Consider the following 14,390-nt stretch of genomic DNA (forward strand, 5'->3'; position numbering starts at 1 on the left):
CAGTCTTTCCAAATGTTAACAGACCAAATGGATCAAATTCTGATAGTGGAACGAGTCATTTCACAGGGGGTTGTGACAGTCAAAAAAAAAGTATCCACTGGTTTACAGACGCGTCTTTCGCGATGCAAGTCTATTGGAAAAAGTCAGAGCCCGGCGCACGTCCTGGGGGCCTGGGTACTATCCGCAGTAGTAGTAGTAGTAGTAGTAGTAGTAGTAGTACTGGTACCAAAACAATGAGTCGAGTGGAGCAGGGCCGTACCATGCAGTGGAAACACGGCATAATACACAATTATCTGCATGCACACACAAACACACATCAACAGACACTGCAGCCAAAAAGGAATCAAGCAGGTATGTGAAGGTCTGTATGCTGGCAGGCGCTATGCGGTTAATCATAGTTGTAATTACTGTTCTACGGTTCCAGCTTATGGGAGACACTCAGTCCTGACAGACAGCCCAGAAAGAGATATTTATGTTTCAACCAGTATGGAAGAAGACTGAAGTGTGCGTGTATTGTAGTACACAACTATTTCAGCCCCACCTTCTTGTTTGGTCAGGAATCAGCCCAAAGCACCTTCCATCAGATAAAAAGGACACTTCCAGAGATACTGTAGGCCCAACCCATTTTCCATCAGCAGAAACACACAACGTCTCAACAAACAAGGAATTTTAAAGTTACTGAATATTTAAGAAAACATTTTATTTTACATAAACTGTACAGATGACATTTATTTGACTAAATGATTCTTAGAAAGGAACTAAAAATAACTTTTTTATTAAATAGAAAACTTAAAACAAAAACAGAATTAAAGATGAAAAAAATGAAGTGTTGCTTATTGTACAAAACGGAATGAAAATAGAGCTAAGAAATGAAATCATATATCGTACCCTGATACAGTGGTAGGCCTATTGCAAATGATCAAAAACAGTATTGTACACAGTAACTCAATGGCCTTGCCATCTTAGTACAATAGCTAAAATCTTGGCCTCTTTGGTTCCATTAATTAGGTAAAATACATTTGAAACAAAATTCAATTTACTTCTATAAAAATAACTTTTCAATGGCAGTTTTTGTCTCACTAATCCCGCAACTTTTCAGTGCAAACGTCACAACAATCATTCGCTTTGGAAAGGAAGCGAAAGATTACATTTCAAGTATTGATAAAGAGTCGAGGAGTGAAGCGAGAAAGAAGGAGAGAGAGAGGAGAGAGAAGAGAGAAAGATGGAAAGAGAATCCAGTCTAACAGAGCATGTTGAGTATGGGTATAGGTTACTATACATTGCATAGCTCATGTGGCACTTATTTAGCGATAGGACAGGACACTCAGTACTAGGGGTGTAATGATACGTCGATCTGGATCGGCGTATCGATTCAATGATCCATGATTCGATATTATCGATACATATCATCGGTAAGATGCCTCCTTATTTTATATTCCCACTTTATATTTGATCTTTTTATTAAAAAGAGTAGTTTGTTGTTCATTTAAATATCTTGAAGAGCTCAGTTATAAAGTTGTCAAATCATATGTAAGTTGCCTTTTTGAGTTGACATAAATGTAACTGTGTTAAATGGGCTCATTTAGCCGTCTCAAATCGATCGCAGGCCCCTGAATTGAATCCAATCGTGATCGCATTGTGACTTTCAGCCAAATATTGTATTGTTGTCCAAGGAATCGATGTTGGTACCGTGATTAAAAACCTATGATTTACACCCCTACTCAGTACCCCTTGGAAGGCAGTTCTTTATACAAGTGCTATTCAGGGTGTGCATTTCAGTTTCTGGGGGGGGCGGAAGCGGTTCTCTCTCTCTGTTGCTCCCAGTCCACAAGTGAATGCACTTATGAGATCTATCTTCACCTGGTTGTCATGGTAGCAGGGCCTGCAGCTCTCTCTTGACAGGCAGGAAGTTGAGGCCCGTGGTCAACAGCAAGAATGGCAAGAGCCGCAGCAGCAGCTACGTGGAGGACTTTCTTTTACCTTTTTGTGGAGCGTTTATAATCCTGCAAGGCGTTAAGCGCTGGCGGTCTGATTTCACCAGAGAGGACAGTCAGACTTTGTCTGTCGGCGTCGTAGGGAAGTGCTGGTGTTTCTGAATTGTATAAGCGGATGAATTGTCAGTGCTTTATAAAAAAAAACAAAAGTCTGTCGTGTGCTTAAGTACTTAAGAGGGTTGGAGTTTGGGAGCGTTGGGGGCGAAGCCAATCGTGTCGCCGGCTGATCCTGTCACTTTTCCTTAAGCGCTTGTTATCTTCATTCGAGAGGAGATGATGAGCCATTATTTTTTGACTAGAAATGGCAAACTAGAGCAAAGTATCATTTGGTGATAATCGTTCCCTTCTCGTCCCGTCGCTGAGCGGTCGTCGGCGCGGACAGCAAGCACTCAGTCACTCAGTCTGATAAATACACACACACACAGACATGTGCAAACACACACGTAACACACATGGACACAACACTGGTACTTTTGCATTTGCGAGATGCACCAGACGCGCCAGTGTGCGTGATGCTTGCACAAACAGTAGGTATAGATATATTGTATATGTGTACCGTACAATAACGTCCCGTTTGTATAAAAGGCCTTTCTGACTGTTCCATAGTCCAAAGATAATGAATGTCGGTGTGGACTCAAGCACAGCCACACTCCTCCACGATCATGTTGGGCACATCCCTCTTTACGATGTTGTATTCATCGTCAAAGTAGAGCATGGACATAGTACTGAGCTTGGTGGGGATGCAGCAGGAGTTGACCGAGCCGGGGCTCATGCCTCTCATGCGGTACTGGTTAACTACTGCCGTGTGGAAGGATGAAGCCGAACCGGGCACGCCAGCCATGTAGGCCGGGCAGCTGCCCTCGCAATAGTTGCCGTAATAACCAGCTGGCGCAATGATCCAGTCGTTCCAGCCAATAAGGCGGAAGTCTATGTAAAACTGCTGCCGGCAGCAAAGGCCCCCGCTGGTGCCGTCGCACTCGAGCCCCCGCTTGCGAATGCGGTGCTTTCCATCCACCTGTCGCGCCCGCATTACCAGGAAGGGCCGGTGGGATGGGTCGCCTGGGTCCACTAGCACCGGAGCCACGCCAGCCGTCTCGCAACCGTCACAGTGGACCTCCAGGTCCTGACGCCGGCCGCCTTTTTCGAACACAGCCCGCACCGCCTCCGACAGGGGGAAAGTATGCCAGCCGCTGCGTTTCAGATCCACCCGCTTCTCCACCAGAGCCCAACGGCCTGTTACCCCTCCACCGCCGCCGCCTCCCAGCCCTCCCTCCGCACCGCCGGCAGCCGCAGCCTCCTGGTAATGGATCTTGACTGTCACCTTCCTCCGGAGGCCCTTCTCAGGGCCGGCTGGCAGCACGCGGAAGTAGAGCCACAGGTTGGCCTGGGTCACAAACAGGTTCTGGTTGCCCTCGTTGGAGACGTGGAAGTACAGGCCAGACTTGGATGTATGATCATCTGTTGGAGACAGGAAAAAACAGGAATATTTTTTCTTTTTATTTGCCATTTTTACAACATTAACCATTCAATGTAAATGTAGAAAAACACAACGCATTGGTCATCTGAATAGATAGCATGATTTAAAACCAAACTAGCCTAGGCTAAGAACCTTCATCTTCCCTTGTATAAAACATCACATGGTCAGTTTTCTATTAAATTCCATGAGTTATTTTTTGGAATGAAAATGTACATGTCATGGACTCCTCTGAGTCATATTCTATGTATAAAAATAAAACCTTATAAATGCCCTGTTGTTTTAAAACAATTGATTTGGGGGAAAAAAGAGTTTATACTGTAAATATGGCAATTATTTTGGTTTCTCTGCATGCATTTTTCTTTTTTACACGTATTTTATATGAAACTTTTGAACACTAATACTTAAGATGTACTGGTGATTTTGTATTTTTACATTTTACCTGTACCACCTCTGGCTGTTTTTTTATATAAGAAATTACAGGTTTCTACCACACCCTCACATTAATTTTATTTTCCCTCAATGTGATGTGTGTGATACAAAGGAACATAAACATAAAATGTTTGTTTTTTTATAATAAAGATGAAAATGGTATATACCTAACAGTCAGTTCATGTTTAAGTTGAGCTGGATGGTTCATTATGGACTTTGAGAAAGAATCCTTATCCAAAGAATGGTTCCGTTATCACGCGATAAGAGGTGGTCTTATGGCGGGCAAGGATGATCTCTGGTAACACGTTACCCTAACCATACTTTCTGTAGGTCATGTGATGACAACTGAAACCATCTCCATGACTACTGAGCAAGCTGTATTTGCTGATGAGGGCCATGAAATGTGGCTGGATTTCCAGTAAGTGGACCTTGTGATAATAATTTTTTTGTCAAATACATTGATATTATCTCAAGGGAAAGGGCTAAAGACTGTTTCCTTTTTTCACACACACACACACACACACACACACACACACCTAGTGTTGCACATAGTTGCCCACATAGAAAGCAGAAACCCTCCCAAAAGGGGCACCACTCTGTCTTTTAAGGACTGTTTTCCCCTTGTTTTCTCGTTTTACCCTCAATCACAGTGTCAGATGACCTCTGTGGCAACTCCTGATAGGCCGGCTGTGACAGGCCAGTTCTGGGATCAGGCCCAGTTGGCCTCAAGTCCGGCTTTGTAAGTGTCGGGGCCAAAAAAAGAGAGAGAGAGGGAGAGGGACAAGACGTAGAACAGAGAAGAGGAAGATGAAGGAAAGGAGGAAGCATGCAAGTGGAAAAGGTGGGAGGGTGGCCGACACGGCCAAGGCCCGCGGGGGGTTCATTGAGTTCGCTGTTAGAGCCCCCCCCCCCTGAACCCCACCCCCAACCTTCCCCAACCCTCCCCCCTGTCCTTCCAGTGTGAGCACCCTGAGAGTGACAGCACAAAGCCCCCTGTGAGGCACTGGGAGACAGCCGCGCTGCAGCCCGCCTTTCAAACGCGTGGCTTTCCAGCAAAAAGCATGATGAGGCAAAAATAAAAGCCATTTACATGACACTGGCCACTTTCTACAGCAGCACAATAAAGAGATCCCGGGAGTCTAAAAGGTGGCGATGGGCTCTCCCTGGCAATGTTTTTTTTCCTTTTCCTAAGCCTAATGATGTCTTCCAAATTACCCTGAGGTAACATGAAAGGTTTCTATTTCAGGAGAATTTGGTACAATGTGCTCAAGCGGAGCGATGCCTTTGAAAGAGGCTAAATTACTTTGTTTGCCGACTGATTAGTGTGTGTCAGTGTCAACAGGTGGCCACCAAAGACGGGGGCCCCCCTCTTCAAGGGGCCTCACGCCTCTTCCTCCTGTAAACCGGGGCTTTACATTCACACAGGGACCTGTTGAGACCGGCTCTCCACTCTGTAGCATGTCAGCTGGGAGCTCAAACACTTCATACACACGTTACACGCATCCACACACACACACACACACACACACACACAACCCCATGGTAAGCAATACATCAACTATCAGCCTTCTCAATACCAAAGCCTGTGGGTTAAGTATCAAGTGCACAGTGAGAACATATTGAAATCCATCTGAAGGGAATGATATAAAGGAATCAGCGGAATAGCAGCTTTTGCCTGCGACTGCCGTAAAGGCCCCTCAGGGCTACAAGTAACTAACCTCACCTCATTCAGCACCGTGCATTCTTACTTGCCCTGACAGCTCTCAGCTTCGAAAAAAAAAGGGGGATAGCACAGCAGCGGGCACACAGTGACAGCGGCATAAACAGACAGGGAAGGAAGTCCAACTATAAAACTGAGCATGAATCTAATAACTCCGCTGTTGTTTGTTCAGAAAAGTTGGTTGGGACTTTGTTTGTTTATAAGGTGATTGGTTCCCATTCAAGATATCTGCATTAGTCTTCAGGATCGGATCCCCAAATCATGTGCAGTTAAAAGTAGGGTTGGGTTAGGGTTTCAACAATTCTGATTACCAATTCCGATTCTTCCTTTCGATTCCGGTTCTTATCGATTCTTGATTCCAAATCTTTGAGGGATGGAGTTGAAATGGGTCGCATGCTTATTTCACAGATAAGAGACATTTTATTTCATTGAATAGTGATTTACAGTTTTACCAGGCTTTTTCAACGTAAAATAAAGCCACACTTTAGAGCGCTGCTTACTGTGCACCATGGCTGCAACACAACAAGAGCCTGGAAGTACGGAGGCCTCTGCGGAAACCAAAACTTGCGTTTGGTAAATTTGGAACCAATAATCTGATTTGAAACCAAATTTCCCAAACGATTTCCAAAACAATTGCATTAGTATAGTGATTTTTGAAACGATTCCATGTTGGAACTGGTTCACGATGCCAAATCCTAGTAAAAAGCTTCCGTGTGCAGAGCTGGGGGGTATAACTGGCGCAGGGGTGGCAGTTTAATGTGTCAGGGACTCCAGAGATGCTCTTATAGCTGCTTACCATTTGTAGTAGGACTTCAGCTAACTCTTAATTTCATTGTCAATTAATCTGCCATTTATTTTGTCCAATGAATTGATTCATTCAATGTCATAAAATAGTGTACAATCCCCATCACAAATTCCTAAATGATTGAGATGGTGCATCTCAAGGGGGTTCATCCTCTGATTTAAATGTTTAAATAAATAAAAAAGAAATAAATTAGCTTGTTCTGCTCCAAAACCTTAAGACATTAACTTTACAGTCATGTAAGACAAAGAAAAGCAGCAAGTCCTCACTAATGAGAAGCTAGAACGAGTAAATGATGAGCATTCTTGCTGAAACAAATGACGCAATTATTTGATTATTATTATTGATGATGATGATAATGATCACTTGTTTTCTAGCTTTAATTCATAGGCCTATTTGACAGCATTCTTATGAACCACACAGTTATGAAAAGGAAATACTTTGTAACTAGAAGCTATAAATACACTTTCACCCAGGTAACTGTAACATCACGGTGCTCTGTAGCCGGCTGTAGGTCACCTTTTGTCGGCTAAATTGAACTGTAAACACAACTAAATTTAACTGTCATGTGACCGGTTGTCATGTGACTGGCAGGCGGTTGCCATAATTTCGTAGGATATCATACGACTTGTGCAAAAGTTTTCGTGCAATATCGTTACGATCCCGTTCATGAGAATGCTTTGACTAAATAAACCATAAGTTGTCAACTACTGTTTCCTAGGTAAAAAAAGAAAAGAACTGTCGGTTAAATAAATGAAAAACGTCAACACTTTACCCAGCTGCTACTTGAGGATTTGAAGCAATCACTGAGCAGCGCACTGAGGATCACTCAGTAGACATGTTTTAGCCTCCCTCAGCATCACATACATAGTTGGATTTCTTGGCTTCCTTAGTACTGAGAGCATATAACAACATGTAGGGCTGCTCCCTCTTAGTCGATTAGTCGACTAATCGGTCGTTTTGGTCTTAGTCAACTTAGATTTCTTTAGTCGATTAGTCATGTTTGATGTTTTTTTCATGCTGAATGACTTATTTCCAAGAAACGTACGAGCACATCTCTGGTAAACACAAGAATTAAAGTGGTGCTTTTGCATCACTCTTTGTGGAGAAACTCAGATTTACAGATCTGTCGATTAAATCAACTAATCGATTAGTCGATACAATTGAATGAGTGTTAGTCGACTAACAATTTCTTCAATCGAGCACAGCCCTAACAACATGCATACGTGACTTATTTCCACTGAGCTCCTTTCGAGAAACAAACTGTTCTTTTCATCCAGTGTTTCAAACAATCTGGAGCTGGCCCCGACACGCCTTGCTAGACCCTGCACTGGAGAACTTCTTAGTAAGTCTCAGCAGGCAGGACACCTGGGTGGGCTTGTGCGGGATAAAGAGCTGTTCCAGCATGTCCCCACCTGCGCCACCAAGCCAGGGAAGAGGCCATGGAAGCAGGCAGGCAGGCAGGTAGGCAGGCAGGCAGGCAGGCAGCTCCAGACATCATTACTCAAAGCTGCTGTCGACAAGACCACACGCCGTTGAGGGACAGAGGCGCAGAGCATTCGCAGCTCTAACATGAGCAGAGGCGTGCGTGCACACAGCAGCCATCCATCAGGCCCGAGTCTCAGCACTCCAGGAATTCCACACAGGGTGAGGGAGGGCGATCGGGAGGATGGAGAGGTGGGGTTGAGTCGCTGGACTCACAGCGAGAGGTTAAAGACGCTGCGGCACTGACTCTGTTGTTGTTGAAGCTTTATTACAGGGTAGGGCTGGGAAATATATCAATATTATATCGATATCGATATATGAGGCTTGATATCGTCTTCAATTTTAAATATTGTAATACTGTGATATGACACAAGTGTTTTACAGGCTGCATTACCAGACTGTGCTGTTGTATCATTTACCTTTACCCACTTAGTCATTATATTCACATACCTAACTGATGATTATTTATCTAAAATCTCATTGCGTAAAAAAATTGTAAAAGCACTAACTGTCAAGCCTACAATATCAGTGCAATATGGACGTCAAGGTATTTGGTCAAAAATATTGTGATATCTGATTTTCTCCATATCGCCAAGCTCTACTAGAGAGGCATTTTTTTTTAAATGGGATTGCTACCAGACTCTTAATTCTATTCCACTCTATTTCTGTATGGCAATATGTATCTGTATACATTTTGTTCTGTACCTGTGCTTATCCTATTGTCATATTTGCACCTACTTATTGTCATGTCCTAGCCCTATTTTGTTCTATGTTTATTTATAATAATAATAATAAAAAATGTATTCCCAAGCTATAAAGAGGCAGCCAGGCCCATTGAGGACTGAAACACACACTTGTGGGCGGATGTGGAAAATGTCTGGACCAGGTCCAGGAGGGCCTTGACTGACAGCTCCTCATGAAAGATATGTGCCCTGAAGTAAACCTGCCAACCCCACCCTGTGGAGGAACCAGGCTGGAGTTAATGACCTCCCATAATGAAGTCTTAATTCCGTGTCTTGGACCACTCGCCGCGAGTTCACTGGATCCGAACGGCTATACTGAGCAATCAAGAAGCGCTGATCTAAACCTCTCCATCGAGCCCTCTCTCTTTCGCCCTCCCTCTTTCGCCCTCCCTCCTTCCCTGCCTGTGTTCCCCGCTCCGCTCTCGTGGACACGGGACACCGAATCCCTCAGTGAGGACCCACGGGACCATGTCAGGAGAGAAAGGAGATTGGCATCGTCTTCCTTCACCTGCCCGGGGGCCGCTTGGCAGACCTCTTACCCCTGCGCTACTGCAACTGGAGATAAGGACCCAGCTCCCTGGCGAACAAACACACAGTTAACCCTGTGCTGAGGGGGAGGCAGAGGACCCAAGCTGACCTCACTGCTCCACACAGAACACAAGGCACATAAACACCTATCCACTCTATTTGCTGGATACTGTTGGCTGAACATATGCCAACCTCACCCCCCCACACACACACAAATACACACACACACACACACACACACACACACACACACACACACACACACACACACACACACACACACACACACACACCAACCCGCCTTGTCCAAAAACTGTGACAACAATAATTCAACTCCCTCATGCTCCCCTGGCTTCAGAGCTTTCTGGAGACCTTGCCTCTGAGCCATGCCCCGGCTGGCAGCATCCGATCTGGGGGGGCGTGAGCCAGCTGGCCAGGATGCAGACGGGGTCTAGGGAGCAGGGACCCAAGCCAGCTCCATGGTACAATGCCACACAAAGGCTCAAAGGTGTGAGGAAGAATAGAACCAGAAAAAAACAGAAGTAGAAGAAGGAGCCCAGCGAACCTTTTAGAACGACAAAAAGCATTCTTTACAACACTGCAATATGGGCACACACACACACACACACATACACACACACACACAATATAAGCCCCCCCCCCATCCCCTCCTCCCTTTGCCATCGCCAACACCATACCCCTCCACCCACACTCCCCCAATCCAACCCCACAAACTCAAATGTCTCATGCATTATTCTGAGCAATTTCTTTTGTTTTCCCTGCTTTTTTTCCAGCTCAACGTTGACATGTTGGGTTCAGCAGGAACACATAGTGCTCTTATAATAATTGCCTGGCTTTTGTTCCCTTGTCATGAGGGTGATCAGATCATTCCCATTGGAAGGCGGGACCTATACCATTCAGGCTAATTGTACCGGCAGGGCCAATGGGAAAAGACAGGATGGTGTGTGTGTGTGTGTGTGTGTGTGTGTGTGTGTGTGTGTGTGTGTGTGTGTGTATGTTTAAGATATCCTATTTCGGCGTCTTTAATTGTATGTTTTCTTCTTGGTAAACTAACAGTTTGTGTCAAAGACGTGGTTCTCACAGCGCTAACTGACAATTATTGGATTATGTCAAGCACAGATGAATTTAGGTGTGTGTGTGTGTGTGTGTGTGTGTGTGTGTGTGTGTGTGTGTGTGTGTGTGTGTGTGTGTGTGTGTGTGTGTGAGAGAGAGACAGAGAGAGAGAGAGAGAGAGAGAGGAAAGGGTGTTCTCTTTGGACTTGTGAGAATTAGTTAGATACACATTCTTAGAGGAAGGGATAAATGGCCAATTGAGGGACTTTGTCCGTGTTTAAAAGAGGGCTTTATACATTGGAGTATTGAGTGTGAGCACAGCTTTAGTGATGAAATTGGACTCAGAGGTTCTTTTTATCCCCTAGACAACACATGGGGGTAATTTAAGGACTCTCTCTTTAGTTTCATTTCTTTTTGAAATTTCATCAAGATTAACAGGAGGATTTAACACCAACCACTGGCAGGAGGGAATAGTGATGTAATAAAATGATTTAAAAGAATGATGACTGCACTGGATCCACTTAGTTTATCACAAAAACAGCTGATATGCATATAATCTAGTCTATCTCTGCTGCTTGGTCAGATCAGCACATTTCATGTGTGAATGAGAGTGATATTATTAAGTTATGAACTCACCTGCTTCTACCTGTTACGTAAAGTCAAAAGGGTGGATGAATGGGTTCACGGAGAGGTCGATTTCGATGCAATGAATTATTGATAATTACCTGATTCTGCGAAGCTGATAATCTCCGAGTTCTCCGCCTGAACCTCGTTGTTGTACGCAGCCTGCCCGTCAAAGCTGGGGATCTCCATCCGGCCGTCCTCGCGCACCTTCCCGGCGTGCAGCCTCCTCAGCGCCGTCACCATCGCAGCCTTCGGGATGGGATGGGTGATGTTGGGTCTGTCTCTCATCTGCAGCCGGTTCAGTATGTGCCTCTTCACCGCTTCCAAAAAGTCTATGTCCACGCGCTCCGACTGATCCGACGCCCTGAGGCCGCAGGACGCGCACGACTCCTGGGGCGAACTCTGAGTCTCTGTCCCGGCCACCGAGCTGCAGCGCACGGACAGAACGCACGCCACCAAACATGACAAAGCCACACTGTAGATGCTCATTTTTTTTAAACTTAAGATTCCAGTCTAAATGCTATGGAAGAGAAGGGTGCATATGTATGTTAGACACACACTCTGAGCTTAAAGCTGATTCTTAATTTACAATTCTGCAAGTTCCGCGAGAACATCCACTCGTGCTCCAAAAGTGAGACGCTACAAGATATCCACAGAAGCCAGTGCAATCGTTGTATTCCCAAACATACAAGAGTGCTGCTGAAAATAGTGTGTGGGGCTAATGAACTCCAGTCACTGTGCCTTCAGGTTGGTTATCCAGCAATACGTCTTTTCTCTGCACACAGTAGTTCATCTCTCTGATTGCCAGGCGCACTCGCAAGTTTGGAGTCGTTGACGCGCTTCTGGCATACGGAATGTTCACTTCAGATGTGTAATCTACCAAAACAAACGGAGACAAGTACACCACCTCGCCGATAAGTCTAAATAAAAAAAACCTCGGACTCCAAAAGCGTCCAGCCCGCTCTTTCCCATTCAAACAACATGCAGAAAGTCCAACAGCTGCAGTCCCACAGAGAATAACAAAGCTCGCGGAGTCCCGTGTCTTTTGTGTGTGTGTGTGTGTGTGTGTGTGTGTGTGTGTGTGTGTGTTTGTGTGCGCCTGGGTACCGGGCAGCTCTGTGCGTCCTGCAAGATGCTGTTGTTCACTTAGACCCTTTTCTCCCTTTGCAATCACGACAACAGGGGCTCCGCGCACCCAAAGTTTTTATACACCAGTGGAAACCACGTGGGGATTTCCACCAACTGGGCGCAGGGATTAGTAGACTACTACGTCCCCCACTGATGAAACAAGGGTTTATTATGGTTACACGCCGGCCCACGACACGTTGCATAATTGTCCCCCCCTCCCCTAAAGCTTACGTTATTTGACTTATAGAGTGAATCATGATGTGATCATCCAACTTTAGATCACAGTCCTGAAGGAACAGCTTTAGTCTGGATACTGTGTGTGTGTGTGTGTGTGTGTGTGTGTGTGTGTGTGTCACTGGGATTGGTGTTATGTTAGGGCACAGTGTCCAGACTGATCTTAAAAATCAAATGTATATACAGGAACCCTTTCAGTCTCTTTAAAGCAGGCATGCATGCAGGTTTTGATTAGTTCTAATTATAGACATAACTATTTAAATGAAGTGTAAAAATACAATATTTCAAAGTGAAAATATAAATAGATAAATAAAGATAGATACATTTGGAAAGAAAAAAATCTGGGTGAACAGATACATAAAAGTTGGAAGTTCAGTCAGGTGAGTTCATGGCCGGTTATAATGCTGATTAACTAATTAATAGCGCCATCTATCGACATACACCTGTCATTACACACTGCACCTAAGAGGCTAGAAATAGAGGCAGGCCAGACTGACAGACAGCCAGAAAGACAGACATCTAATTAGATATATGGATGGATTGATAGATAGATGGATAGATAGATAAATGGATGGATGGATAGATAATCTATAATAGATAGATAGATAGATAGATAGATCTCACCCATCATTCATAGCCCTCTCTCATCTTTCCTGCAAGCACAACATAAAAACATAAAAACACAACTTGCCCACTCTCACACTAAGTGGATAATAAATATTCTAATGTGATAAAGTGCTGAGTAGCTGTGCAAACTGCATCATTAAAAAAGTTTAGCTTCATTTAGGACTGTTATTGCTTTGGGAAAGAAGCTATTCCTAAATCTACTAGTCCTTGTTTTTAGATATCTGTAACGTCTCCCTGAGGGCAAGAGTTCAAACAGTGGGTGACCAGGGTGAGAACAGTCATGTGCAAGTTTGGTGGCTTTTGAGAGCAATCTTGAGTTGGCAATTTCCTCTAGTGAGGGAAGAGGGCAACCAACATGTACTCCTAGATTAGGTTCACTTTACTAATGTCCTAATATAGAAAAAAAAAAGTAAAGACATGTTTAGACATGAGCTTGTGGAGTCAGAGTTTATTTAGAAATGACTCAGTTACTCATAACTTTCCCACTGGGATTTTAATCCCAATATTTAAGGGGGCCTTATTATCCCCTTAACAAGCAGAAGTCTGGCAAACTCCCAACATTTCCAAAGATCCCAAATATGTCCGGCTGAAATATGAGGAAATGTGTCTTAAATTACATACAACACATCTATTTGGTGAAACGGTGTCGCGATAAATAAGTCTTGGGTTTGAATATTTCACTCAGTGTAGATGTGTTATTGCTTACATAAAGAGCTGGAATAAGTTGATAACAAACATATGATGTCAGAAAGTATGGAATAGTTCCAGGAGATATTTAAAGTGGAACTATGCCCCTTTTCAAAGTCCATGCAAACTATTCCTATGGTCTAAGACAGCGTTTTGTGATTTGAGCCTCTGGTTTCTCCATAGTTTGGGAAAACAGGAAGGGATGCAAAAATAATATGGCAATTTCCAGCCCATCAAGCAACAACAGATGGCCATATTGACCTGAATGTAACATTACTTGATAATACTAACACAATGCAGTTACACTTTACACTTGCAAAGGTTAACTAAACAGCCCATTTTTTTGTAAGCAAAAAAAAAAACAATGGAGCTTGTGCATTACAGTAGAGATCTTCAACAGGGGGTCCGCGGCCCCTAGAGGGTCCTCAGAGTCACTGCAAGGGGGGACCACAAATTATTGTTTAATACTTGTGTTTTTCCCCCAAAATTAAAATATGTCTGAAAGTATACATTGAAACAACATATTATTAGAAAAGATAAATCGTCCTATTCGTAAAAAAACAACCCTTCCCTAGGCCAATAACTGAGCCTTATTCCTTCAGCTATAGGTTAGACAGAAAGAAGACGCTGAGCTCTGGCGCCATCTTGTGTAACTCAGGTTATATTACAGGCATTATTATCAGCTCTGTTGGCAGTTTGTATTAAATGAGTTGTGCAATGTGTCTTACACAACTTGTGAGTCTGAAATATGTCACAGATAGGGTGGGCCAAATGGCAGAAAAATCATATAACGTTTTGTTTTTTAGACAGGATCAAGACCCATGATCTTATCACGATT

At 44.0% G+C, this 14,390-nt stretch overlaps 1 protein-coding gene across 1 annotated transcript; it reads right to left on the reverse strand.

Annotated features, from left to right (window-relative positions):
• Positions 1-679: 679 nt before the first annotated feature.
• On the reverse strand, positions 680-12,146 carry inhbb (inhibin subunit beta B). The gene is made up of 2 exons (XM_031278892.2): positions 10,978-12,146; positions 680-3,452 (listed from the first exon to the last, which is right to left on the reverse strand). Exons 1-2 carry the CDS (start codon positions 11,363-11,365, stop codon positions 2,629-2,631), a joined length of 1,212 nt encoding a protein of 403 aa, XP_031134752.1. The 5' UTR covers positions 11,366-12,146; the 3' UTR covers positions 680-2,628.
• Positions 12,147-14,390: the final 2,244 nt, after the last annotated feature.

The sequence above is a fragment of the Sander lucioperca genome, chromosome 8 (assembly GCF_008315115.2).
Source record: "Sander lucioperca isolate FBNREF2018 chromosome 8, SLUC_FBN_1.2, whole genome shotgun sequence".
NCBI lineage: Eukaryota > Metazoa > Chordata > Actinopteri > Perciformes > Percidae > Sander > Sander lucioperca.

Excerpts from the sequence above, each read along its gene's own strand:
- inhbb (XM_031278892.2), bottom strand. The coding sequence starts at position 11,365 with ATGAGCATCTACAGTGTGGCTTTGTCATGTTTGGTGGCGTGCGTTCTG. Across the intron at positions 3,453-10,977 it reads TATCAGCTTCGCAGAATCAG|ATGATCATACATCCAAGTCT; the intron begins GTAATTATCAAT and ends TGTCTCCAACAG.